This window comes from Lissotriton helveticus, chromosome 8 (genome assembly GCF_964261635.1).
Source record: "Lissotriton helveticus chromosome 8, aLisHel1.1, whole genome shotgun sequence".
In the NCBI taxonomy this organism is placed as follows: Eukaryota; Metazoa; Chordata; class Amphibia; order Caudata; family Salamandridae; genus Lissotriton; species Lissotriton helveticus.
The window spans coordinates 299741370-299769313 of NC_136069.1; the positions used below are offsets into that span (position 1 = coordinate 299741370).

Genomic DNA, 27944 nt, shown 5'->3' on the forward strand with positions numbered 1-27944 from the left:
TTGTCCTGTTCTAAGGCCAATAGGGACCTGAGGGCTGCTTTAAAAACTAATCCTAGGGATGTTTTAATCGTGAGGGAACTAAGATTAAAATACAAAACCGCCCTACATATTAGATCTGAGGCTTTAGTGATTAATCACTGGGAATCTCTCACGCGTACTGCCTCATTAAAGGATACCACAGGTTTTTGGAGAGAGGTTAAGTCCTTAAGATCTTTTGGCTCTAGCATCAACCCAATTAATTGTAACATAACGGGTGAGGCATGGGTAGAACATTTTTCTCAAATTTATACTACATCAGATACTCTTTTAGACATCGTTCCCCTACCCAATAGCGCTGAACCTCTGGCCTTCACACTAATGGAGGTCGAGGATGCTATAACTGATAGCGCCAGCAACAAAGCCCCGGGCCCTGATGGTCTTTCTATTGACCAGATTAAATCAGAAATTATCTTTTGGGCCCCCCTGTTATGTAACCTATTCAATAATTTGTGTGACAGCTCAATCCCCGAATCTTGGTCTAACAGTGTCATCGTTCCGATATTTAAAAAAGGCGACAGGTCGGACCCCGCCTGTTATCGTCCGATCTCATTGATCGATAACACGTTAAAGGTTCTTGGAAGGGTAATTTTTAAACGGATAAGGAATTGGGCAGAGGACAATAATGTGCTCCATTGTAGTCAATTGGGTTTTAGAAGCCAAGTAGGCACAGTCGAACAATGCCTAAACTTAAATCTAATCATGGCCAAATACATTATTGTAAAAAAAATCCCCTCTTTATCTAGGTTTTATGGATTTGAGTTCCGCTTTTGATTTTGTTAATCGTTCTAGGTTGTGGTCACTTTTGCTTGATTATGGTTTGGATGACTCACTGGTGTATTTTCTTTCTGACTTACATCGCGATTTAAAGGCGAGAGTACGAATTAATAATGATGGCGATTTGTCCAATTGTGTTTTAATTAGCAGAGGAGTTAGACAGGGCTGCGTACTCGCCCCACTGCTTTTTATTTTATATATTAATGGGCTGAGTAGCACTCTGTGTAAGATCTGTAAGGATGTCCCAATTATAAATGGCTCCCCCATTACTACCTTACTTTATGCGGATGACGCAGTATTAATGGGGCGCACACCGAATGCTTTACGCATTTTAATATCTGGGTTTGTAGCCTTTATGTCAGATCTTGGTTTAAATACCAATTTTAAAAAATCTTTTATCATGAATTGCGGACCAAAAAAGTACAATATTACTTCAATTAAATCTGGCAATAATATTTTAAAATGTACCAACACTTTCCCCTATTTAGGGCTGTTGTTTTCCAACTCAGGCTCATGGCAGCCTCATGCTGCCCATGCGAGGAATAAAATTAGTAAGTCAATTAATTCAATCTTATCCCTCAGACAACCTAAATTGGCGGATGTTGTGACCCCCTTGCTTAACATTTACCGTACCCAATGCCAGCCAACTGGGACATATGGAGCAGAAGTGTGGGGTTATTCTAATACCTCGACTCTCCAGTTGGAGGAAAATAGATTTTGCAGGAGGGTGTTGGGGGGAGTTCCCAGCGCCTCTACTTTTATTTGTCACAACGAACTGAGGTTGCCATATATTATTGATTTCATAAGGTCCAGGCCTGCTCTTTTCTGGATCAAAATATGGTTAAATCCGGCAGCATCCTTAACGCGCAGCATTATATCTGACTGTTTGTTAAGTGATAGATCCCACCACATTCCTTGGTTAAATGCAGTCAAAACCAGCCTGCAGAGTGTGGGTCAAGGTTCTTTATTTAGTTCCCCCAATTCTATTGTACCCGCCCACAAGAATAATATCAAACGGGCATTGTTTGCCTCATACAAAGAGGAACGTATGAGCTTAGAATCCAGTAAACCTGTTGTCATTAGATATCTGCGTATTATTGACCCAGGTAGTGATAATCTGGATAGTTTTTACAGATACCTATCAACACCATTAGGGAAGTGGAATCGGAGCCTTTTGTTTAGGTTTCGGGATGGAAGCATAGTAAATTTGCTTAGCTTCCCCCTTGGCTATAACAAAGGACTCGAAGAATTGAAATGCCCCTGTCCTCATGGTGGAAAACAAAGTCTGTTGCATTATTTCTTCTTCTGCGGCCATTACAAACTGTATACCTGTAAATATTTAATCCCGATTCTCCGCAAATATAACCTCAGAGATTACAATCTTGCATTAAAATTTCTCCAAACGTTGCACATTGATGATGTTATATACACTGTAAGCTGCTTTATAAAAGCTTGTGTGAGATCGAGGGCCACTATGGAATATGGATAATGGATAACAGTATTGTGTAACCTGACGCATCCCTTGCACTTTATTAATCTGCTACTAATTGACTTTAGATTTAATTGTATATGTGTTTGCATATAAACGATCATTTTTGGAAAACATAAACTGAATTTGGTTATTATGTATCCTAGAGATTATTGTCCCTATTTTTACTATGTATTTTGCACTTTATATTGGTACATTGCACTTTATGATATATATGCTGCTTAGGCCCTATTTTATAATCTGTTTTTAATAATTTTTTAAACATGTTTTTAATCTGTTTTTAATTGTATTCATTCTGTATGTACTTTTATGGATGTACTAAAATCCGAATAAAGATCATTTGAATTTGAATTGAATTGAGCTGTTCCATGATAACGCTATACCATATACTCTTAAGTGCATTATCAACCTCGCGGTTAAATGCTAACTCTGGTATAACATTATCAAAACATGTCGAGTAAGGTGTCATACGAATTGGAATACTACCCCCTCGCCAATTCTGGCAATGGGGGTAGCATTCCACCCTTCTAGAGGGGCACGACATGTATGTAACTGTGAACCCCGGTTAAAACTAACTCGAGCCTTGGCATCACAAAATGGATGCTGCCACCACAGACACAAGTCTGACCTCCTGCTGCTGGGAGTCCTTCCAGCGAGGGCGGCTTGGACAAAGGGTTTCCTGCCTTGGGAGGTGCTAGCACCACCCCAGACAGGATTTTGTGTATTGAGGTAGGGAGGCCTGAAAGGAATGAGACATGCCTGGGGCACACAAGGTGGCCTGTGCATACACCGGTTCAAACCAGTTGCTGGGGCATCCCTGCCCCAGCTCTGGCGCGAAATCCGGACAAAGGATAGGGGGTGTAACACCCCCCTTCGTACACCCCCCTTCCTGGTCCCAGTACAGCCCCCTTTAGCAGGATAAAGGTAGGAGCTGGTCCCATTCCAAATTAGATTAATCCTGAACTACTCTACAAGAAGAAACTCTGGACTTCGACGTTCTGCTCCACAGAAGACTGAAGAAAATCTCCCTTGTGGGCAAGGAGTGTCCACCCTGCAACTGCAGGCACCATCAAGCGCCCAGCGGCTTCACTTTGTCGTCTTCCCTTGAGGATCCAGACTTCAGAGCCCGACGAGACCCGGATTCCCAGACCTCTCCGACCTCAACCTACATCTGCAGCACAGCTGAGATCCGTGGGTGCGACGAGACACGTGGGACCGGCCATCTTGAACGAACCTGCACTTCGCTTTAAGCACGACTCCCGAGGTAAACTCGACCAAGAGCTTTGGGGACTGAGGAGCCCCAGCCCCGAGCAGCCCCTGCACCGAAGACCAGCCCTCCAGCATCCACGAGATCTGCGTGGGGCCCTTCTGCTTGTTTGCTGCTCGACGCGTTGTCTGGTCACTTGCCGGCTGGCTAGTGGCCTCCTAGACGACGAACCTTGAAATCTTTGCTGCTGGTCTGGTTGCTCCAGACTGGCCCTTGCTCCCTTCCAAAAGAGGAGCACCCCGGACTCTCCTAGTCCGCACCAGACGCTTTCTCCACTCACCGCGTGGGTTGCCTTTGCCAAGGCCTGTTGACACCGATTCCGGAACAGACACCGCCAACAGCAAGAGGCTGCGTGGGACAGCTCGTGCCTCCATCCTGGTCGTCGAAGAGACCTCCTGGTCCACGTGGCTGCAGAGTCAAGCGTCCACTCTTCACCTGATCGCGACGACGACATCTGGTTCCTTCCTGGTTCCACTCCAGTCACTGGCTAGTGACTGTGAACATTGTCCCCTCTGCTTTCAGTTCTTCTTCTTCACCGATCCACCCGTGGATCGCATCGGACATCTTCCTCCTGGTCGCCTGCAGCATCTTTTCTTTCAGGCTCCATTGACTTCAACGCGAGAACGCGACACGACTTCGCACCTATGCACCCGCAGCCCGTGGGTGAGGTAACGAGAGCATTTTGGTGCTCAAGGGTAGCTTGACTCTCCTAGTGTCCAGTTCCACAGTCGTTTTAGTCCTACCTAGTCAGGATTGTCCGTACTTACCTTTTCTTTGAACTGTACTGTCCATAGACGTTGTTACGCATCCCGCGTGTGAGTTCACACTCTGCACCCGTGTCCCGTGGGCCTCCTATTACTTACCTAAGGTTCGGATAGCGTAGTCCCAGCGGTCCTGCAGCCTCTGGACAGCTCCTTTTCTTCCATTGACTCTCACATTCCATTTACTTAGTATATGGTTTGCCGTGCCCCTAGGGCACTGTAGGAAGGTAGATCCCGGACTATGGTTGCCCCCAACTTTTTGCCTGGTGTTTTGCTGGTTTTCTGACTTAGTTGACCTGGGACCCTGCTATTCAGGGCCCCAGGCCTACTGCTCTCTCTGTAAAATGGATTCCATGTACCTTAGGTACATATCTAAATTGGATACTGAGTCACCTTATCAGTCCCTGTACAGTGTACCTTAGGTACCCAGGGCATAGGTGTACCCAGGGCCTACCAGGGGCTGCAGCATGTATTATGCCACCCCTGGCTGGCCATCCAAATCTGACACAACTGGCTGCTTGACAGCTGGGGCAAGGTGGTGTAATCACCCTTTGCTTTAGATATAGTATACCTATATCTAACCCTAAAATGGACACACAGATCTCCTATCAGTCACTCCTATGGCAGGCCTTAACAATCCTGAAGGCAGAGTGCTTGGAATCGTGTGAGATGGTGCTCTGGCATGAGCTGAGCCTGTCTGCGGCTTTCGGGATCTATCCCTTAGCCGTTTCCATGATATCGCATACCATATACTCTTAAGTGCATTATAATCCTCGCGGTTATATGCCAACTCTGGTATCGCTTTATCAAAACATGTCGAGTAAGGTGTCATACGAATTGGAATACTAACCCCTCGCCAATTCTGGCGACGGGGTTAGCATTCCACCCTTCTAGAGGGACACGACATGTATGTAACCCCTAACCCCGGTTAAAGTCAGACAGAGCCTTAGCATCCACAAAATGGATGCTGCCACCGAGACACAAGTCTGCCCTCCTGCTGCTGGGAGTCCTCCCAGAGCAGGAGATAAGGACCAAGGGTTTCCTGCCAGGGGCGGTGCCAGCACCGTCCCAGACAGGGTTTTGTGTATTGTAGGTAGGCAGGGCTTCAGAGGAAGGTGACTGCACGTGGCACCCCGGTGCTCACTGTGCATAGGCTGGCTGGAACCAGTTCCAGGGTCACTCCAGACCCTGTGCTGGGGAAAAGCCCGCCAAGGAAGTGGGTGTAACCACCCCCCTCCTAGTCCCACCCCTAGGGCAGGACTTAGTCGCGTGCCAGCCCCTTTTTACAGGATAAAGGTAGGAACTGGCCCCCTTCCAAATCAGATCATCTTTGAATCCTGAAACTACTTTCCACGAAAGGAACTCAAGACTTCTTCCTAAGATTTCTCCCTTGTGACTAAGGAGTAGTCACCCTGCATCCGCAGGCACCATCTTCAGAACCCTGCGGTCTGCTGCAAGTCCTTCCTCCGGAATCCGACTGCCCAGCTCGACGAGAACCGGCTTCCCTGGCACCTCTGACCTCTACCCACCTCTACAGCCCAGCTGAGAACCGTGGGTGCGACGAGACCTCGAGGGACCGGCCATCTGCAAGACTGCACGACTTCTGCACAGCAAGCCCGCCGAGTAATTTCCTGGTGAGTGCTCTGGGGTCCGAGAAGCCCCCACCCTGAGCAGCTCCAGCACCGAAGAGCAGCCCCCCAGCATCTCCACGATCGGCGTGGGGCCCTTCTGCTTTTTGCTGCTCACCGCGTTGTTTGGCTACTAGCCCGCTGGCTTGTGGCCTTCCGAACGACGCCCGACGACAATACTGCTGCTAGTCTGGTTGCTCCAGACTGGCCCTTGCTTCCCTCCATCGGAGAAGTACCCTGGACCCTCCTGGTCCGGCTAAGACGCCATTTTAGGTCCACCGCGTGGGCCTTGCAATTGCCAAGACTTGTTGCCCAATCCTGGGTCCAGCGACGTCGAGAGCATCATCCATCGTGGGACAGCTCGCACCTCCATCCTGGTCGCCGACAACGCCTCCTGGTCCGAGAGACTGCAGAGCCCAGCAGCGCCCACTCACCTGACTGCGGTGACTTCGCCCGGTGCCATCCTGGTGCCCACTTAATCACTGGCTAGTGATTCAAGAACTTGGTCCCCTCTGCTTTCAGGTTTTCTTCTTCCTTGATCCAGGCTTGGATCCATCGAACTTTTCTTCACTGGTCGCCTGCCAGCAACTTCCTTCCTCCAGGCTCCTGGTCCGGCACGAGGATTCCCGACGTCTTTTCAGACCTATGCAGCTGCAGCCCCTGGGCTAGGTAACTTCGGCATTTCGGTGCCCCAGCATAGCCTCACTATCCAAGGGTCAGGATCCACTGTCGTTTTCTCCCTACCAGGTCGGGTTCGCCCGTAAACACTAACTTTGTGAATTCTAGCTTCCATAGACTTTGTCCCGCATCCCGCGTGAGAGTGCACACTCTGCACCCGAGTTCCCTAGGCCTCCTGCTAGTAATCTAAAGGTTCAGTAGTCCAGTCCTAGCGATCCCAAAGCCTCTGAGAATCGTTACTTACCTGCTAGTATTTCGCATTCCACTTTTGTAGTATATGGTTTTTCGTGCCCCTCGGGCATTCGTGTAAATTGTGCGACTTAAAGTATTTTTGTAAGAGTTTTGTTGTGTGCTTAGCTCCCTGTCTCATAAAGAGCCAGGGTAGACTTGTTATAAATAAATACACTGTTTATTTTCATAACAACTTGTGTGGTGTCCTTTCACTGGGTGTTCAAGGGGTAATGTGATGGTAAAACAGCTGGCTTAACACGCCCTCTAGAGTCTTAGCCTTAGACTGCTCGTATCCATGCTACTAGGATAGCTGGTCTATAAGGTTGACTTACAACCAATCATCAATAAGGGTTGTTTGGACTGATATATAGTGATCACTAGAATAGTGAACACTGCACATCAGGCCAACTTCTCACAGGCACCATTGTAATTTTGTGCAACTTGTCGTATTTTTCTTAAGAGATTGTCATGTGCTTAGCCCTCTGACCTCCTAAAGAGTTCAGAGGTGTTTGTTATTAATAAATATACTGTTTAATTTCATAACAACCTGTGTGGTGTCCTTTCATCTGGTATTCAAGGGGTTATATTGTGGTGAAACATCTGGCTTCACATGCCAAAAGAGTTTAGCCTAAGACTGCTTTGTCCATGCTACCATTAGGATAGCTGGTCTATAAGGTTGACTTACAACCAATCACCATAAGGATTGTTTGGACTGATACAAGGTGATCACTAGAACTAGTGAGCATCATATATCAGGCCAACTTCTCACAACACACACCACCAGCCATCGGTGCACACATCAATTGTTAACGCATCCACAAATAACTATTGTAGCAATCGCAGTATGGCGCACTTTACTTTCAAACATATTCATCTAAAGCGCAGCATGCCACCACTGCTACAAAAATAAATACACATTTTTTTGGCCCACAATTTATAGACTTTTGGTGCAATAAGTGTTGCAATATTAAGCAATGCCAATAGCTCAAACTTAATTAACCAGAGACCTATTGCATTGTAAATGCTTGTTTAGTATATGGTTTGTGAGGCCCCTAGGGCAAAACGTATACTGTGCTAGTTTACTGTGTGCTATTTAAGTCCTTGTATTGTACTTTGGCCTCTAGCCTCATAAATAGACTAGAGGGGTTGTGTTTAGAATAAATACATATATTTGATATATGTACCTTGTGTGGTGTACTTTAATTTGATCATTCAAGAGATTATAGACTGGTAAAACAAGCTGCTTTACATTCCTTCAAGACTCAGCCTGAAGGCTGCTCTCCACAGCTACCACTAGGATAGCTTTATATAAAGGTTGTCTTAAACCTACCATCAATAAGGGTTGTTTGGACTGGTGCAAGGTGCCCACTAGACTAATGGACATCATATGCCAGGCCAACTTCTCACAACAATATCGTCAGCTCTGCGCGTTGGAATTTCCATGGCGGCACTCACTCCGAGACGCTTTTCGTCACGAGTGGAGCTGCGGTCTATTGTATGCCTTTCCGCCTATACCACTTCTGCCCAGAGTGCTGAAGAAGATCAGGCTCAACCGGGCCCAAATTATTCTTGTGGCTCCGAATTTGGCTTGAAGAGTGTGGTATCCCGAACTACTCAGTATGAGCGTCGATCCTTGGATCAAACTGCCTCTTCAGGAGGATCTTCTGTCGCAGCAGCAGGGGACGGTCCTCCACCCGAACCTGTCCAGCCTCCACCTCCATGCATGGAGATTGAGCGGTGACAGTTGACACCTTTCAATCTTCCTCCCGAAGTCTTTGATGTCATTCTGGCGTTTCCTTAAAGGCATTACACATACGTTCCCACCTGTGCCCTTCAAAATGCCTCAGTGGGACTTGAATCTTGTCTTGACTTTGTTGATGCTTGCTCCTTTTGAGCTCCTTCATAACTGTCTTTTACGTCTTCTCACCTTGAAAACGGCTTTCCTGGTAGCTATCATCTCTGCTAGAAGAGTGAGTGAGCTCCAGGCTCTTTCTTCCAAACCTCCTTTCCTTTCTGTTCATCCGGGCCATGTGGTTTTGAGATCCCATCCTTTTTTCTTGCCAAAGGTTGTCACGCCCTTTCACATCGGGCAGACCATCACTTTGCCCACCTTCTTTGCCTCCTCCGCATCCTTCCAGGGAGAGGAGAGACTCCACCGTCTGGACCCTAAACGTGCTCAAGCATTCTATTTGCAGCGTACGCAACAGTTCAGGGTGGATGATCAGCTCTTTATTGGCGACGTGGGCGCCAAAAAAAGGTTGGGCTATGCACAAACGGCCCATCTCCCGGTGGGTCATTCTGTGCATCCAAGCATATTACTAACCCTGGGCGTAGTTCGCGGAGCCGCACTCCGCGGAGCTACGCAAAGACGCACTTGCACTCCGCGACCTACGCGTAGCTCCGCGGACATGCGTAGTTGCTTGCTAGACCCGTTCGCGTGCCGTTTTTCGTCTTCGGGAGCGCGGTGCGCGTGTTCGGGGCGCTGCCTGCATGCTCGAGATAGCTAGCGCGCTAAGTTACCTTAGAGGTTTGTCCCGCCCGCTTGCGTTCCCTTATTTCCTGTTCCGGGTCACAAGTAACGTGTTCGCGTTGTGTAAGACATGTTCGGGAACTCATCTTCTCGTTCGCACTACAAAAGTGCGTGATCGCGTCAAATATCGCGCGAACCTACCCAGGCGGTCGCGACGGGCCAAGGTAAGCCATTGCAGCGCACGCGATAATGTTATTCAGCGCGCGAGAACTACGCTACGCACCGGATCGCGGAGTAATCGACAGCTTCGCGTTCTCCGTAGAACGCGGAGTTGCCGAAACTCCGCAAGCTCCGCGAACGGAGCGTAGTTCTTCGCCCAGGGTTACATATTACTCCTCGGCCAAGAAGGAGCCTTCGGTAGGACTGCGTGCCAATTTCACCAGGACAACTACAGCCACTACTGCCTTGGGACGCGGCGTTCCCTTGCAGGACATTTGTCAGGGAGCTACGTGGGCCTTCCTGCACACGTTTACTAAGCACTACTGTCTTGATATTCAAGTCCGGATGGATGGCTTCTTTGGCCGTTGTGTTCTCCGTGACTTCTTGGTGTAATCTTGTTCCCAGACCCACCACCGGGGTTGGTATTGCTGGGGTATCTAGTCTAAGGTAAGGAATCTATCACTAACGTGTCTCTTTCAGAGGCACAAATTACTACTTGTGTAACAATAAATCTGTAGGAGACATTAGTTAGTGATACATTCCTTACTGCCCCGCCCATACTCCCCGCTCTGCGAGCTGGTTACTAGGGTTAAGGGCATCCCCTTTTAGGTCCCTAGTTTTATACAACAATGGTCAGTTTCTTGCATGGCTCTGCGTTTTGGCGCGGAAAGTTGTGTACAGAACTGACGTCGGCGCGCATGGATGGCGCCTAAGTAGTCTCCGTGACGTCATCTCGGCGCATGCGCTGCCAGCGACGGACGCGGAGCTGCACTGCGCCACCTACTGACGCGCAGGGGTACTGCTAAGCAAAACTTTCCGGATCCAGTCTCACGCCTGGGGAGATATTCTAAGGAAAGGAATCTATCACTAACTAATGTCTCTTACAGATATATTGTTACACAAGTAGTACCTTGTGCAACAATAGCGGAGGCAAGACGGCGCTCCCAAGCCCCTTCCCTGGTGAAATTAACTTTGTGTCTTCGAAGTCACCACACAACAGCTGAGGCGAAGGAGGCGAGACGGAGCTCCCAGCCCCTCCCTTGGTGAAATCGAAACCGCGCTCGAACGCCCAACAGCTGAGGCAACAGAGGCAAGACGGTGCTCCCAGCCCCTCTGCTGGTGAAATTCACTATGTACTCAGTCACCACACAACAGCTGAGGTGAAAGAGGCAAGACGGCGCTCCCAGCCCATCTCACACAGCTGACAAGAATGCAGCAAATTTCAGCGCGGAATGCAGGATCGGCTGTGCCTGTCAGCAATCGTGAATGCTGACAAGCAGGCAGAAAGCGTGCAGCACTCACCCCAGAGCGGAGACTCGATGAGCTGAAGATATAGCATATAGCACAACACAGCAGGCACATCAGCAGGTAGACAGCACCGCAACAGCGATCTCCACAGCCAGAAGTCCACTCAGAAATCTGAGGCGAGTTGGGAGACGCGCTGACAGCTGGTGGAAAAAACTGAGGAAAGGATCCTTTGCTGCCCCCCGCGCACCATTCGTCGCCAAATTTTTAGAAGTAATGCCAACACGCAGGTAAAGGGAGAGAAGGCGTTTATTGACTGGATCCTCTGGCACCAGCTGACAAGTGAAACACACCAACATTCTACGGTGATCTTCACTCCAAGATTCTACTCGTGGAATGTACCACTGGGAAGAAGGTAAAGGGGGGAAAGTGGGTGAAGAAAAGAAGAGTGGACTGGATGAAGGAAGGGGACACTGGAAGGGTTAAGTACATAGTTAAAACATATAATGTTCTGGTGCAACAAGCTGCTTTACAATCCTGGACTAAGCCTGAAGGCTGCTCTCCACAGCTACCACTGAGAGAGCTTTCTAAGGTTGTCTAAGACTACTAAAAGCACCATAAAGATTATCTGGATTGGTGCGGGGTACCCATTTAAATAAGTGTACAACAAATACCAGGCCAGGTTCTCACAGGATCTTATTAACTTTCCCTACTACAATCCATCAACTGGGTATGTAGGGGGGTTAGTAAGGAATTTGCATTTGGAGTATCCACCAGAAAGATTGTTATTGCAGGTAAATAACTTTTTCTTGGGATGGATACTTCTACTTGCACATTCTTCCCCCTTAGAATAGATTTTAGAGCAACACCCCTTCCAAGGTGGATGGTTGATGGGTTATCACACTAAGAAAGCCTGCAAGATGAGTCTGGCAGAGTCCCTGGTGGGATGTCTTCAGAACCCTTCTGAAGATTCTTTCTTGGCCAGGGCATAGGAGGCCTTTATCGAGGGCTCTAAAAATCTGCTCACCCACTTGCAATGGCAAGCCAGATTTATCAGGATTAGCTATTTTTTGGGCCTTCTTGCCCTTTCTGGCAAGGAGGAAGACAAACTGACTTTTGACCTCTTTCTCTGAAAGTGGAGCAAATGTGACAAGATAACAAGATTTAAAGGCATTTTTATTTCTCACAAAGATGCCTCTAAATCTTATTGTGTCACATTTGCCCGGCTTTCAGAGACAGAGCTCAAGTACATTACAGTTAGTTTGAGTAGATTTTTCAATTTACTAGACCTGCAGGTCCAGTAATATTTGTATGGTTTTTCGAGCCCTGATTCAGATAATTATCAACTTCAAAAGGTTTATTTTCTGCACTTCTTTGCCTTTTGTGGTCCCGCGTTACCCCACGAAGAGCTGGTCATCCAGTTGTGTGTTCTTGTTGCCATCCAGGTAGTAGTTGGCTGCCCGCCTACCATCCAGCATGTGCAACTGCTCCTCTTACTTTGTGATGGGGCAGGGCATAGAAAGTCGGAATAGTGATAGATTTACTTAGATAGCAGTTAGTCACCACCTTAGGCTGGAAAGCACTGGTCTCAACAGCAACTTGTCTTGAGTAAAAATATATAAATGTAGGACTGGAACAAAGAGCCTGTAACTCTCCCGTCGGATTGAGGGTATGACCACCAGAAAGATCATTATTGCAGGTAAGTAACCTTTTATTCATGTATTTTTTTTGCCTCCAGCTCGATGAGCTTGTTTGAGATGTTTGAATGATTGGAGATGTTATTACAGCTGTTTTCTTCAGTGGATAAGACTGGCATTAAAAAGATTTAATGAGATGGCTTATGGTTGCTTCTGATATGGTGTGTTGCATGTGATAATGGTCCTGGCTATTCAGATGATATTCAAGATACTGCCTTTTTCCGGGTTGGCAATGTCATGAGCGGTTTGATTTCAGTGGTTGGATATCTTGGTTGTTGTATTATAATGGGAATTGACGTATCTGAGGAAGAAACTGTTAAAGAAAACTGGAGGAGGCTTTGGTCTCTTGGTTGGAGATATGGGAGGTAAGGTGGAGTAGGGCTTTCATGGTCAGGAAATTAGTTGGAATGTTATAGTCTGGACTATGGAGCATGTGAAGTGGCAAAAGAGATTAAAGGAGCTATCAGTTGATTGTTGCAAGAGTTTGTAGGGGCATGGTGATCTGTAGATAAAAGCAATACCACCATCATTTCTGTCAGGTCTGTCTGCTGAATACTAGGTTCACCTAGTTGGAATATGTAGGAGTGGGAGTGGCATAAAGCTGGGTTTTGATGGTGAGGTTAGGATGAAGTCAGCATCTTGTCATGAGATGTTGAGTATCTGCTGCATGCAAAATGTCCACATGTGAGAAAAATGTTGTAGTTATCTGTACTATGTTTTGTTTGTGTGAGAGGTAAGCTTGCATGTCTGTCTGCTCTTTGTACTGTGTATAATATGTCTGTGAACAAAGGCTGCATTACACCTGGTCCTATAGCACCAGTGTGTCTTAGTTCAGCTTGAGAAAACATTTTCACTACACATAAACCAAAGTATTGGCTTGGTCAATTCCTGCTTAGCGTGTAGTTATTTACAAATGAAAATTGACAGTTCTTTTCCGTGTTGAAAGCATTCTAATGGAATGCTTTATAGCTGGCAAATCACTTACAGTAAATATTTGATTGTTACATTAATGACTATCTTCTTGTTTTTGCACATGCAGAAAAGAAACTAGAAAAATTGATGGAAAACATGCAAAATGACCTAAAATTTCTTGGTATCTTGGAGCCATACAGTTGGAGAAAAGGAGAAGGCTGTTCCATAAGAGGTTCAGACACCATGTGGTATCGGGGAAAGGTTATGGAAGTTGTTGGCGGTTCCGTAAGGGTATGTGTAATTCTTTTTGATTTTTTTTGCATTTTTTTAAATCTAAGTATTTGAATATAACAATGTGGCTGAGCATATTTGTAGACTCTAGCTCCCTGGATTTAATATTTGCAGCTATGTTTGGTCGATAGGCTTAAGCCAGGAATTACAATTTTTAGTGTAGCAACTATGGAGAGGATTTACCATCCGTATAAAAGGTATCAACATTTAAGATAATTTTTTCTTGAGAAAAGTGTCCATCTGTGATGTGTTACACCCTCGCTTGTTAGAAACTTATATCTGGCCCTTCACTGCTGCCTACTACCCAGCTAATATTTACATAACTCGGCCTCTCACATTTAAGAATTTTTCATCAAATTTTCTACTTTGAAATTATATTAAAAATACTCTTGAAACCATAGCATCTGAATGTCTACTATGTATCCTATCTACCTTTAAGCCCTCTGAAGTGCCAGAAGCTGTGGGCGCAGCCTTTCAAAAAAATCCTAATCTGATAGAGACTGTAGTGATAGATTCCTTACCTTTAGAATTACCCCAAGGTGTCAGACTGGATCCAGAGATTTTTTTTCTTTAGCAGTACCCCTGCGCGTCTGTAGGTGACGTGACGTTGGTTGACCTTGTGTCCGTCGTTGGCATTGTGGTCACCGGAATGACGTTGCAGTGTCTACTTAATCTGAAAGAAACACGTTAGTGATAGATTCCTTACCTTAGAATGACCCCCAGGCGTCAGACTGGATCCAGAAAGCTTTCGTCAGCCGTACCACTGCGCGTCGGTAGGCGGCGCCGTACGTCGTTGCCGTTGTAGTCGCCGAGATGCCGTCGCTGGAGCTACTTAGGAGCGTCTAGGCGCGCTGATCGGTTCTTTCTTTTTCTGCACCAGCAAGCTCAGATCCGGAGAGAGCGGTACCCTCAGTCATTTTTTGACTGAGTTTTTGGAGACTTTTGTCTACGTATTTGGAGTACTTACACTCCAGGTGCATAAGGATGCCCGGTTTAAAGTCTAGCATGGCCTGTCTCCGCATGATGTCTGTGACGGATACGCACTGTGAGTGTCTTTACTGCCTGGGGCGCAACCACGACTCCAAGTCGTGCCCCCACTGCCGGGCCATGGCTCTGAAAACTTTGCGGAGCGGTCCCAAAAGTGGCTAGAGGCCCTGGAGTCGGCTCTGCGCCGTTCCAGGTCCCGGTTCCGTGGGAGGTCGAGGGACCGGCCGCAGAGCCATCACCACCATTCGAAGTATTCACACTCGGAGTCAGGTAAGGCGAAGCACAAGAAGTCGAAGAAGCGTCGTCGTTCTTCACCTTCCCCTAGCCGGTCGTGCGACGCGGATGAGGGTGCGGGTGGCGCTGCCTCTGCAGTTGCCGATGGCCTACCTGCCCTTTCCGGGTCCATCGGCGATTCTGGCCCAGCTGCAGGAGTTCCCGTCAGCCATGGCACGTGTCTTCAGGCCGTCCGGTGCGCCTTCGGGCCCCGCAGGCCCAACTGGGGGTCCTCATTCTTCCACATCGCCGGCTCCGGCCCTACGCCGTCGACCACTTCGGTCTCCATGCCGAGAAACACCCATGGATCCATACATAGAACCCCGTCCATGTCGGTTGGCCCAGTATCACCTCCACCGACGCCGTCCCTGGCCTCCTCCCCGATGTGTTGACGGTGCCGGAAGGGTGTCAAACTACGCCGATTCTGATGCCGTTTTGGTAATTTCTATCCCTGTCTTAACCCACTTCCTTATGTTCCACCTGTTCGGCAGGCTGTGGAGGACGGGGAGGACTGGGAGGGGTCTGACGACCCTCTCCCAGCACAATGCAAGTTAGACCCGGACTGGGATGAGGATCTGGGGGATGCAGGTGACAAGGATTATACTCCTAGACCTGGCTCACTGTCCTTCTACCGTGGCTATGGCTACAGAGGAGGGTGGTTCCTACTCTATGGTGTTGCGTAGGGCGGCTGAGGTGCTCCACCTCGAGCTTCCTACCGTGGCCGTCAGGACTAACCTCCTGACAGAGATGCTTCGTCCGGCTTCTTCTACGGAGCCGCTGTAGTCCTTTAATGATGCACTCTCCAATGTTATTTTGGGCACCTGGTCCAGGCCCAACGCAGGGACTTCTGTGGATAAGAACTTGTCCCGACGCCATCACCCGGCCCCGGGCGACCCTGTTTTCCTCTCCCAATACCCTACCCCTGAGAGCTTAGTTGTCCAAGCCTCTGCGTCTTCAAGCGCTTTCCCTTCCACACCACCCGACTGAGAATCCAAGAAACTGGAGCAGTTTGGGAATAAGATTTTTTTCTTTTGCCAGTTCAGGACTGCGGTATGTGAACACTGCATCTCTCTTGGGCCGTTATTCCCATTCTCTGTGGGATACGGTTGCGCAAGTGCTGCCACAGTGTCCGGTTGAGGCTCGGACAGTACTCTCCCAAGCTATTGCTGAGGGGAGAGACGCAGCCAAGTTCACGATTCATTGTGGTCTTGACACTGCTGACTCACTGGGCAGGGCGATTTCCCTGACAGTGGTGCTACGCCGCCACGCCAAGAAGGACTGGCTTTTCTGGGGATGTCCAGAACACATTGATGGACATGCCCTTTGATGGCACTCGCCTGTTTGGCGATAAAGCTGACTTGACTTGACGTGTGATTGAGCTCCAGGCTCTTTCCTGTAAGCCTTCTTTTCTGTCAGTCCATCCGGACAAGGTTGTGCTTTGCACGCTTCCTTCCTTCTTGCCAAAGGTTGTCACTGCCTTCCACATCGGGCAAACTATCACCATGCTCACTTTCTTTTCGAGTCCGCAGAGGAAGAGAGGCTCCACCATCTGGACCCAAAACGTGCATTCTCCTTTTATCTGAATCGCACACAACAGTTCCGGGTGGATGACCAGCTCTTTGTTGGCTTCGTAGGCGCCAAGACAGGCCGGGCTGTACACAAGAGGACTATCTCCCACAGGGTCCTCTTGTGTATCAAGGCCTGTTACTCTCTGGCTAAAAAGGAACCTCCCGTGGGGTTGCATGCCCATTCTACCAGGGCGACAGCAGCTACTACTGCATTGGGACGTGGTGTCCCCCTGCAGGACATCTGTCAGGCAGCCATGTGGGCCTCGCTGCACACTTACTAAGCATTATTGCCTTGACAGTCAAGTTCGGAGAGACCACTTCTTTGGCCGTTCGGTTCTCCATGACTTTCTGGTGTGATCTATGTTTGCAGACCCACCCCCGGGGTTGGTATTGCTGGGGTATCTATTCTAAAGGAAGGAGTCTTATCACTAACGTGTTTCTTTCAGAGAACAAGTTATTTATCTTCGGTAACGATATATCTGTAAGAAACATTAGTTAGTGATAGATTCCTTACCGCCCCACCCATCCTTCCCGTTCTGCGAACTGATTTCTAGGGTTAAGGTCTTCCCTTTTAGGGCCCTAGTTTCAATGGACCAGTATCTTGCATGGCTCTTAGTTCTCCGTCAGTGACCAACACATGCCTCTTTGGCCGTTATACCCATATGGTGTTGGATATGGTTGTTCAAGTGCTGCGATAGTGCCCAGAGGAGACTCGGGCTGTTCTCACCTGCACAGTGGCAGAGGGTTGAGACGCAGCTAAGTTCACAATCAGGTGTGAGCTGGATACCACCGAGACTCTGGGCAGAATGGTTTCCATGTTAGTAGCCTTGAGGCGCTACACCTGGTTGAAGACATCTGGTTTCTCTGGGAATGTCCAATCCACCTTACTGGACATACCCTTTGATGGCCATCACCTTATCGGTGAGAAAGCGGATTCGACGCTCGAGCGCTTCAGGGATTCTCTGGGCCTCGCAGCAACCTCTCATCCCAAGCAGTCTGCCTTTCTCCCCTTTTGTGGCTACGGAAGGGGTACCCCACCACTTTCGACCCAGTCTAGCCACCGGGTCACGCTAGCTGCCCAGCCTATGTGTGGCTGCGGAAGTGGGACCAAGCGACGTGGGTCTGCTGGCCAGTGTGCGGGCCAGTCCACCAACAACCCTCCTGCAGCAGCCTCCAAGCCTTCCTAGTCTGACCTTTTTGGGCCACCAGAGGCCAGTTGGCGGCAGGATTTGCCATCACTTCCCTCATTGGCAAAAAATCACGTTGGATAGGTGTGTTTTGCAGATAGTCCGAAGGGGCTTCTGCCTACCCTTCGAGACTACCCCTCCCTCCATGCCACCATCCTTCCATCACATGTTGGAGGATCACTTGGTCCTTCTCTGCCCGGATGTTGCAGCTCTCTTGGCCAAGAGAGCTATTGAAAGGGTCCCTGTGCCAGAAGTAGGTCGTGGTTGCTACTCCCACTACTTTCTGGTACCCAAGAAGGACAAAGGCCTGCGTCCTATTTTAGACCTCAGGGACCTGAACTACTTCCTCCGGAAGGAGAAGTTCAAGATGCTTATGTTGGCTCAGGTCCTGTCTAACCATGAGACTGGGTGGTAGTGTTAGACTTGCAGGTGCAGGACGCATACGTCGATATCCCTGTCCTGCAAGCCGACAGGCGTTACCTATGGTTCACAGATGGCCACAAGCATTTTCAGTTGACAGTGCCCCCTTTTGGCCTTACCAGTGCCCCTCGGGTGTTCACGAAAGTGATGGCGCTGGTCGCAGCTCATCTGTGGTTCCAGTCTTTTTCCCTATCTCGACGACTGGCTGTTGAAGGCGGGATCGCTTCAGGCTATTGTCTCCCACCTGCAGATTACGGCGGACCTCCAGCATTCACTAGGGTTCACTATCAACATGCCAAAGTTACACTGGACACTCTTTCAGTTGCTTCTTTTCATTGGGGCGGTCTTGGGCCTATCCTCCCAAACGGGGAGTCCCGGATATTCAGCCTATGATACCGATGTTTCAGCCTCTATCCTGTATTCAAGTGAGACTGACTCTGAGGCTGTTAGGCCTCATGCCTCCTGCATCCTACTAGTGACCCATGCAAGGTGGCACATGCAGGCTCTGCAGTGGAACTTGAAGTTCCAATGGGTACAGCATTGAGGAAATCTTGCCGACCTCGTCCAGAATTCAAAGGGAATTTGCGAAAGATCGGCTGTGGTGGCTGATGGACTATGAGTGGTTCAGCAGCAGACCCCTCTCCCTTCCCCACGCAGTTCTCACAGTAGTGACAGACACTTCTCTTTTAGGCTGTGGTGGCCATCTGGGGGAGGTGGAGACCAGAGGGCTCCAGTCTCCGGTGGAAGCTAAGCTTTACATCATCCTCCTGGAGCTTTGGCAATCCGACAGGCACTAAAAGCCTTTAAGCCATCAATAGAGGTGTCTTGCGGATCACGAATGGTGTCTCCATCCGGAGGTGCCACAAGGTATCTTTCAGCAGTGAAGAGAGCCTTGGTTAGATAAGTTCACCTCCGAAGAGAACGTGCAATGTCCGCTGTTTTGCGAGTTGAAGTTTCCAAGGCGGCACTTGCTCTGCAGTGCGTTTCGGCACAAGTGAAGCTCAGGTCTCCTATACGTCTTTCCGCCTGTGAGAAGTTGGCCTGGCATATTATGTCCTCTATTCTAATGGGCACATTGCACCAGTCCAAACGACCCTTATTGATGGTAGGTTTAAGACAACCTTTATAGAAAGATATCCTAGTGGTAGCTGCGGAGAGCAGCCTTCAGGCTAAGTCTTGAAGGAATGTAAAGCAGCTTGTTTTACCAGTCTATAATGTCTTGAATGATCAAATGAAAGTACACCACACAAGGTATATATCAAATATATGTATTTATTCTAAACACAACCCCTCTAGTCTCTTTATTATGCTAGAGGCCAAAGTACAATACAAGGACTTAAATAGCACACAGTAAACTAGCACAGTATACGTTTTGCCCTAGGGGCCTTAAAACCATATACTAAAAAAGTGGTATAAGAACCACGTGATTAATAGAAGTGAGGCCTAGGGCCTGTAGAACTGCTGGGGCAACCAAGAACCACCCAAGGTAGGGACTCAGGAGACCCACGGGGGACGCGTGCAGTGTCTAAACACAGCCGCGAATCACCATTGACTTCTATGGAGAAAGTTTGAGTTACAAAGTTAAACATTTAGGACACTTAGGAATGGAATGCGAGGGAACCCCTTCAGTACTAGACACTTCGAGAGTCAAGACCCACGGGAGCACCAAAGTACTCGTGTTACCTCCCTCGTGTTACCTCACCCAGGGAGGCCGGGTGCATAGGTGTCCTTTCGTGTCTGGTTTCGTCGTCGATTCCTATGGAGAGCTGCAAAGAAGTGCTGCAGGCAACCAGGAGCAAAGTGTCCGGATGGATCCAAGGGTGGATCGGAGATCTGAAGAACCTGAAAGCAGAGGGGACAGAGTCTGGGTCACTAGCCAGTGACCAGGATGGCGACAGGAAGATGCCAGCCGATGTCGGGAGCTTTAAGGTGAAGCTTGACTCTTCAGCCATGAGGATCAGGAGGCGTCAACGGCGACCAGGAGCTGGATTTGAGCTGTCACACGAAGGATGTCGAGTGCTGCAGCGTCGGAATCCAGATTGCACCCAACAAGCCTTGGCAACAGCAACCCACGCAAGATGACAAGATTAGCTTTGGTGCAGACCAGCAAGGTCTGAGGGACTCACCCTTTGGAGGGGAGTCAGAGCACGACTAGAGCAACCAGGAAAGCTCAAGAATTAAAGGATTGTTCTTCGTGGGGACCCACTAGCCAACGGACTAGGGATCGCGAAGGAGCCTCGAGCTCCATTGAAGAAAGCAGACCCACGGAACACTCGTGGAGTGTAGGCCTCTGAGGTTCGGTGCAAAAGGTGCTCGGGGCAGGGGCTTCATATACCCCAATGCACTACTTCGGGAAGTAGGTGCAGTTGCAAAATTGCAGGATATCCGGGAGTTCCGGTCCCACGTCTCTCTTGATAGCTACAGGTCTCAGCTCTGCTGGGGACTTGTGTCAGCCTCGGAGATGTCTGGAAGTCCGTGTCCTGTGTCGCAGATTCTTAGGGATCCGTCTGGAGCCTTGAAAATGCAGACCGGCAAGATGCGTCTTTGGTGCCTCTTTAAACAAGGAGGTCACTCCTTGACCTCAAGGGAGATTTCTTCCGTCTTGCAGTCGATATGGAATGTCGAAGGTCCAAGATTTCGTCTTCAGAATTTCTTCCAGGGTAATCTAAAGTCCTAGGTACTGGGTTTCTATACTTATACTAAATTTAGGGGTTGGACTAACTCTAGGGTCCCACCTATGGGAGGACCTGGGGAGGGGGTGGTTACACCTCTTCCCCTTTGTCCAGTTTCGCGCCAGAGCTGGGGCTGGGAGTCCTTCCAGCGAGGGAGGCCTGGACAAAGGGTTTCCTGCCTTGGGAGGTGCTAGCACCACCCCAGACAGGATTTTGTGTATTAGGTAGGACAAGCCTGAAAGGAATGGGACATGCCTGGGGCACACAAGGTGTTCCTGTGCATACACCGGTCCAAACCAGTTGCTGGGGCACTCCAGCCCCAGCTCTGGCGCGAAACCGGACAAAGGATAGGGGGTGTAACCACCCCCCTTCCTGGTCCCACCCAGGGGAGGGACCTAGTCACCAGTACAGTCCCCTTTAGCAGGATAAAGGAAGGAGCTGGTCCCATTCCAAATTAGATTATCCTGAACAACTCTACAAAGAAGAAACTCTGGACTTCGACGTTCTGCTCCACAGTAGACTGAAGAATATCCCTTGTGGGCAAGGAGTGTCCACCCTGCAACTGCAGGCACCATAAAGCGTCCTAGCTGTTCACTTTGTCGTCCTTCCTGGCGGAACCAGACTTCAGAGCCCGACGAGATCCAGACTTCCTGACCTCTCCGACCTCTACCTACATCTGCAGCACAGCTGAGATCCGTGTGTGCGACGAGACACGTGGGACCGGCCATCTTGAAGAACCTGCACTTCGCTTCCAGCACAACTTCAGAGGCATCCTCGAGTAAGTGCTTTGGGGATTGAGAAGCCCCAGCTCCGAGCAGCTCCTGCACCGAAGACCAGCCCTCCAGCATCCACGAGATCTGCGTGGGGCCCTTTTGCTTGGTTGCTGCTCGACGCGTTGCCTGGTCACTTGCCGGCTGGCTAGTGGCCTCCTAGACGACGATCCACGAAATTTACACTGCTGGTCTGGTTGCTCCAGACTGGTCCTTGCTCCCTTCCAAAAGAGGAGCACCCCGGACCCTCCTGGTCCACTCGACATTGTTTCCACTCACCGCGTTTGTTGCCTTTGCCAAGGCCTGTTGACTCCAAATCCGGATCCGACACCGCCGACAGCGAGAGCCTGCGTGGGACAGCTCGTGCCTCCATCCTGGTCGTCGAAGACACCTCCTGGTCACTGTGGCTGCAGAGACAGGCGTCCACTCTTCACCTGAACGCAACGACAGCACCTGGTTCCCTCCTGGTTCCACACCGGTCACTGGCTAGTGACTTTGAACACTGTCCCCTCTGCTTTCAGGTCCTCTTCTTCCTCGATCCACCCGTGGATCGCACCGGACATCTTCCTCCTGGTCGACTGCAGCATCTTTCTTCAAGGCTCCATAGACTTCGACGCATAAACCCGACACACTTTCACACCTATGCACCCGCAGCCCGTGGGTGAGGTAACAAGAGCATTTCGGTGCTCAAGGGTAGATTGACTCTCCTAGTGTCCAGGTATCCTGTCGTTTTAGTTGTAACTAGTAGGAACTGTCTTTTACTTACCTTTTCGTAATTTGTTCTGCCCATTGACTTTGTTCCGCATCTCGCGTGTGAGTTCACACTCTGCACACGCGTCCCGTGGGCCTCCTGCTACTTACCTACGGTTAGGGTAGTGTAGTCCCTGCGATCCTACAGCCTCTGTGCATCTCCAATTCTTCTATCGATCTTCTTATACCATTTACTTAGTATATGGTTTGACGTGCCCCTAGGGCACCATTGTAATTTGTGCGACTAATTGTATTTTTCTTAAAGAGATTGTTATGTGCTTAGCCCTCTGATCTCATAAAGAGTGCAGAGGTGTTTGTTATTAATAAATATACTGTTTATTTTCATAACAACCTGTGTGGTGTCCTTTCATCTGGTATTCAAGGGGTTATATGTGGTAAAGCAGCTGGCTTCACATGCCAAAAGAGTTTAGCCTAAGACTGCTTTGTCCATGCTACCATTAGGATAGCTGGTCTATAAGGTTGACTTACAACCAATCACCATAAGGGTTGTTTGGACTGATACAAGGTGATCACTAGAACTAGTGAGCATCATATATCAGGCCAACTTCTCACATTCGGCGCAGGTGAATCTCGGGTTCGGGGTTTCTCAATCCCCAGTGCACAGCTTCGAGGATGCCTCAGGAGCTGCATAGTTAGCAAGTTGCAGGCTTTCCAAGATGTCCGGTCCCACGTGTCTCGTCGCCTCCACGGATCTCAGCTATGCTGCAGTCGTGAAGAGAGGGTCAGAGAGGTCTGGAAGTCTGGGTCTTGTCAGGGTCTGTGCTCGGGTTCCGGCGGGAACGTCGACAAGGCAAGCTGTCGATTTTCTGAATGGTGCCTGGTTGCCCAGGGTGGTCACTCCTTAGCCACAAGGGAGATTCTTCAGTCTTCAGCTTCAGCAGAACGTCGAAGGTCCAGAGTTTCGTTTCAAGTTTCAGTTCAGGATCAAATCCAAAGTCCTGGGGTTCAGCTCCTACCTTACCTGGATTACTTTCTAGGTCCCTCCTATGGGTGTGACCAGGAAGGGGGGTGGTTACACCCCCTCTCCTTTGTCCAGTTTCGCGCCAGAGCTGGGGCTGGAGTGCACCAGCAACCGGTTTGAACTGGGGTATGCATGTAGCACCTAGTGTGCCTCAAGCAGTGTCTCAATCTATTCAGCCCTCCCTGTCCAATACACAAACTCCTGTCTGGGGTGGTGCTCGCTGCTCCCCAAGCAGGAAACCTATTGTCCAAACCTCCGTGACTGGAAGGACTCCCAGCAGCAGGAGGTCAGACTTGTGTCGGTGGCAGCCGCGTCCATTTTGTGACGCTGGGTGTAGGAGAGTAGGGTCTGCAATCCTATGATCACCCAGATTTTTGCTTTTTGCTTCACTGGTTTACGACTTTCCCTGGCTGTGGGCCTGCTAATCAGACCCACAGCCTAGCTGTTCTCTCTAATCCAAATTGTACCCAGGTACAGAATTGGCACTGGGCCCTCTCAAGTCCCTGTAACCAGGGCTGAGGTGCACCCAGAAGTCTCCCAGGGGCTGCAGCATGTATTATGCCACCCCTGGACTGACTAACTAAATCTGACACAACTGGCTGCACGACAGCTGGGGCAAGGAGGTGTAAACACCCTTTGCTTTAGATATAGTATTCCTATATCTAAACCTAAATGGACACACAGATCTCCTATCAGTCACTCCTATGGCAGGCCTTAACAATCCTGAAGGCAGAGTGCTTGGAATCGTGCGAGATAGTGCTCTGGCATGAGCTGAGCCTGTCTGCGGCTTTCGGGATCTATCCCTTAGCCGTTTCCATGATATCGCATACCATATACTCTTAAGTGCATTATAATCCTCGCGGTTATATGCCAACTCTGGTATCGCTTTATCAAAACATGTCGAGTAAGGTGTCATACGAATTGGAATACTAACCCCTCGCCAATTCTGGCGACGGGGTTAGCATTCCACCCTTCTAGAGGGACACGACATGGAGGTAACCTGTAACCCCTGTTAAAGTCAGACAGAGCCTTAGCATCCACAAAATGGATGCTGCCACCGAGACACAAGTCTGCCCTCCTGCTGCTGGGAGTCCTCCCAGAGCAGGAGGCAAGGACAAAGGGTTTCCTGCCAGGGGCGGTGCCAGCACCGTCCCAAACAGGGTTTTGTGTATTCCAGGTAGGCAGGGCTACAGAGGAAGGTGACTGCAAGTGGCGACCCGGTGCTCACTGTGCATAGGCCGGCTTGAACCAGTTCCAGGGGCACACCAGCCCCTGAGCTGGGGAAAGCCCGCCAAAGGAGAGGGGTGTAACCACCCCCCTCCTGGTCCCACCCATAGGGCAGGACTTAGTCGCGTGCCAGCCCCCTTTTCCAAGATAAAGGTAGGAGCAGGCCCCCTTCCAAATTAGATCATCTTTGGAATCAAGGCACGACTTTCTACGAAAGGACATCAAGATTTCTTCTTCAAGATTCTCCCTTGTGACTAAGGAGTAGTCACCCTGCATCCGCAGGCACCATCTTAAGAACACTGCGGTCTGCTGCAAGTCCTTCCTCCGGAATCTGACTGCCCAGCTCGACGAGAACCGGCTTCCCTGGCACCTCTGACCTCTACCCACCTCTACAGCCAAGCTGAGAACCGTGGGTGCGACGAGACCTCGAGGGACCGGCCATCTTCAAGACTGCACGACTTCTTTCCAGCACGACCGCCGAGGGATCCTCTGGTGAGTGCTTTGGGGTCCGAGAAGCCCCGACCCTAAGCAGCCCCAGCACCGAAGTTCAGCCTCCCAGCATCTCCACGATCTGCGTGGGGCCCTTCTGCTTTTTGCTGCTCACCGCGTTGTTTGGCTACTAGCCCGCTGGCTTGTGGCCTTCTTAACGACGCCCGACGACATCACTGTTGCTGGTCTGGTTGCTCCAGACTGGCCCTTGCTCCCTTCCAAGAGAGGAGCACCCCGGACCCTCCTGGTCCACCCCAGACGCCATTTTAGGTCCACCGCGTGGGCTTGAATTTGCCAAGACTTGTTGCCCCAATCCTGGGTCCAGCGACGTCGAGAGCATCATCCATCGTGGGACAGCTCGTACCTCCATCCTGGTCGCCGACAACGCCTCCTGGTCCGTGAGACTACAGAGCCCAGCGTCGCCCACTCACCTAGTCGAGGTGACTACCATCCGGTGCCCTCCTGGTGCCACCTGACTACTGGCTAGTAGTCACGAACTTGGTCCCCTCTGCTTTCAGGTGTCATCTATCTTCGATCCAGGCTTGGATCACCCGAACAATCTTCACTGGTCGCCTGCCAGCAACTCCTTTCCTTCAGGCTCCTGGTTCGTCAACGGAGAATCCCGACGTCTTTTCAGACCTATGCAGCTGCAGCCCCTGGGCTAGGTAACTTCGGCATTTCGGTGCCTCAGCATAGCCTCACTATCCAAGGTTCCAGATCCATTTTCGTTTTTGACCTACCTAGTCGGGTTCGCCCGAGAACACTAACTTTGTCTTTACTAGCTTCCATTGACTTTGTCCCGCATCCCGCGTGAGAGTGCACACTCTGCACCCGAGTTCCCTAGGCCTCCTGCTAGAAATCTAAAGGTTCAGTAGTCCAGCCCTAGCGATCCCAAAGCCTCTGAGAATCGTTACTTACCTGCTAGTAATTCGCATTCCACTTTTGTAATATATGGTTTTTCGTGCCCCTCGGGCATTTGTGTAAATTGTGCGACTTGAAGTATTTTTATAAGAGTTTTGTTGTGTGCTTAGCTCCCTGTCTCATAAAGAGCCAGGGTAGTCTTGTTATAAATAAATACACTGTTTATTTTCATAACAACTTGTGTGGTGTCCTTTCACTGGGTGTTCAAGGGGTAATGTGATGGTAAAACAGCTGGCTTAACACGCCCTCTAGAGTCTTAGCCTTAGACTGCTCGTATCCATGCTACTAGGATAGCTGGTCTATAAGGTTGACTTACAACCAATCATCAATAAGGGTTGTTTGGACTGATACATAGTGATCACTAGAATAGTGAGCACTGCATATCAGGCCAACTTCTCACACTGGGGCTCTGGTTAACTTTAACCAGGATAGTAGGAACTAACATGTCTGCTCCGTCTAGAAGGGTGGAATGCTACCCCCGTCGCCAGAATTGGCGAGGGGATAGTATTCCAAAGCGTATGACACCTTACACAACATGTTTAGATAAAGCCAAACCAAAGTTAGCATTAACCACGAGGATTATAATGCACTTAAGAGTATATGGTATGGCGATATCATAGAACAGCTATAAGGACATGGTTCCGCAAGCTGCAGACAGGCTCAGCTCATGCTAGAGCACCATCTCACACATAACCAAGCACTCTCCAGGATTGTTAAGGCCTGCCATAGGAGTGACTTATAGGTTACTGTGTGTCTATATATAAGGGTAGATATAGGAATACTATACCTAAGCAAGGGGTGATTACACGACCTTGCCCCAGCTGAGTGATCAGCCAGTTGTCAGTTTGAGTGGCCAGCCAGGGGTGGCATAATACATGCTGCAGCCCCTGGTAGGCCTTGGTTACACCTATGCCCTGAGTACCTAGGGTACACTTCTACACGGGCTGACAAGGTGAACCAATTCCCAATTGTGTATGTACCTAGAGTACAAGGTTTGAATTTAGAGAGAGTGCATCTGGGCTGTGGGTCTGATTAGCAGGCCCACAGCCACATCTAAGTCGAAAACCAGTAAAGCAAAAGCAAAAAGTGGGGGTGACCATAGGAAGCAGACCCTACTCTCCTACACAAGCCATGTGCACTGCTCCCATTCTGCAAAGTCCTGATCTGAAAGAAACACGTTAGTTAGATTCCTTACCTTAGAATAACCCCCAGGCGTCAGACTATATCCGGAAAGTTTTCGTCAGCAGTACCCCTGCGCATCGGTAGGTGTCGTCTGCGGCTCCGCGTCTGTCGTCGGCGTCGTGATCGCTGGGATGACATCGTCGGAGTACTTAGACACCGCCCTCGCACGCTGACGTCAGTTCTTTTTTTCTGCACCAGCAAGCGCAGATCTGGGAAGAGCGTACCCTTATTTTTTGACTAACTTTTGGACTTTTTTGGTTATCTTTTTCGTGTCGACATCGACTCCTGGTGTCGGTAGGGATGCCCGGTTTCAAGCCGTGTGACACCTGTGACTGATGTCGGTTGCCGACCCCCACCGCTGGTGTCTCTACTGTTTAAGGGCCGACCACGACTGCAAGTCGTGCCCCGACTGCCGGGCCTTGACGTCGAAGGCTAGACAGGAGCGTTCCCGTAAGCTGCTCGAGATCCGGCAGTCGGCTCTGCGCCGCTCGAGGTCCCGGTCGAGGAGGAGGTCGAGTGACCGGTCGCGGAGCGGGAGTCCTCACCATTCATTGGGATCCAAGTCCTCGCACTCCGGTAAGTCGAGGCATGGGAAGTAGAAGTCGAAGAAACACCATCGTTCTTCGACCTCCCCTCGCCGGTCACGTGACTCGGCCGAGGGTTCAGGTGGTGCCGCCCGTGCGACTTCGGCGAAGCCCGCAGAGTCGCATCCAGCCCCACACCCTCCGGTCCCTGCACTCAATGCGACTCCGGAGCAGATTCAAGACTTCCTCGTGGCCATGAGGACTCTTTCCGCCGTCGGGTCCTAGCACTGT

General features: G+C 49.7%; 1 protein-coding gene across 1 annotated transcript in view; it reads left to right on the forward strand.

Annotated features, from left to right (window-relative positions):
- RNF17 (ring finger protein 17) overlaps nt 1-27944 on the forward strand; it is a 3010943-nt gene that overhangs the window by 2267159 nt on the left and 715840 nt on the right. The window contains exon 30 of the mRNA XM_078657063.1: nt 13538-13701. Within this exon, the coding sequence (XP_078513189.1) occupies nt 13538-13701 (164 nt within the window). The remainder of the gene's footprint in view (nt 1-13537; nt 13702-27944) is intronic.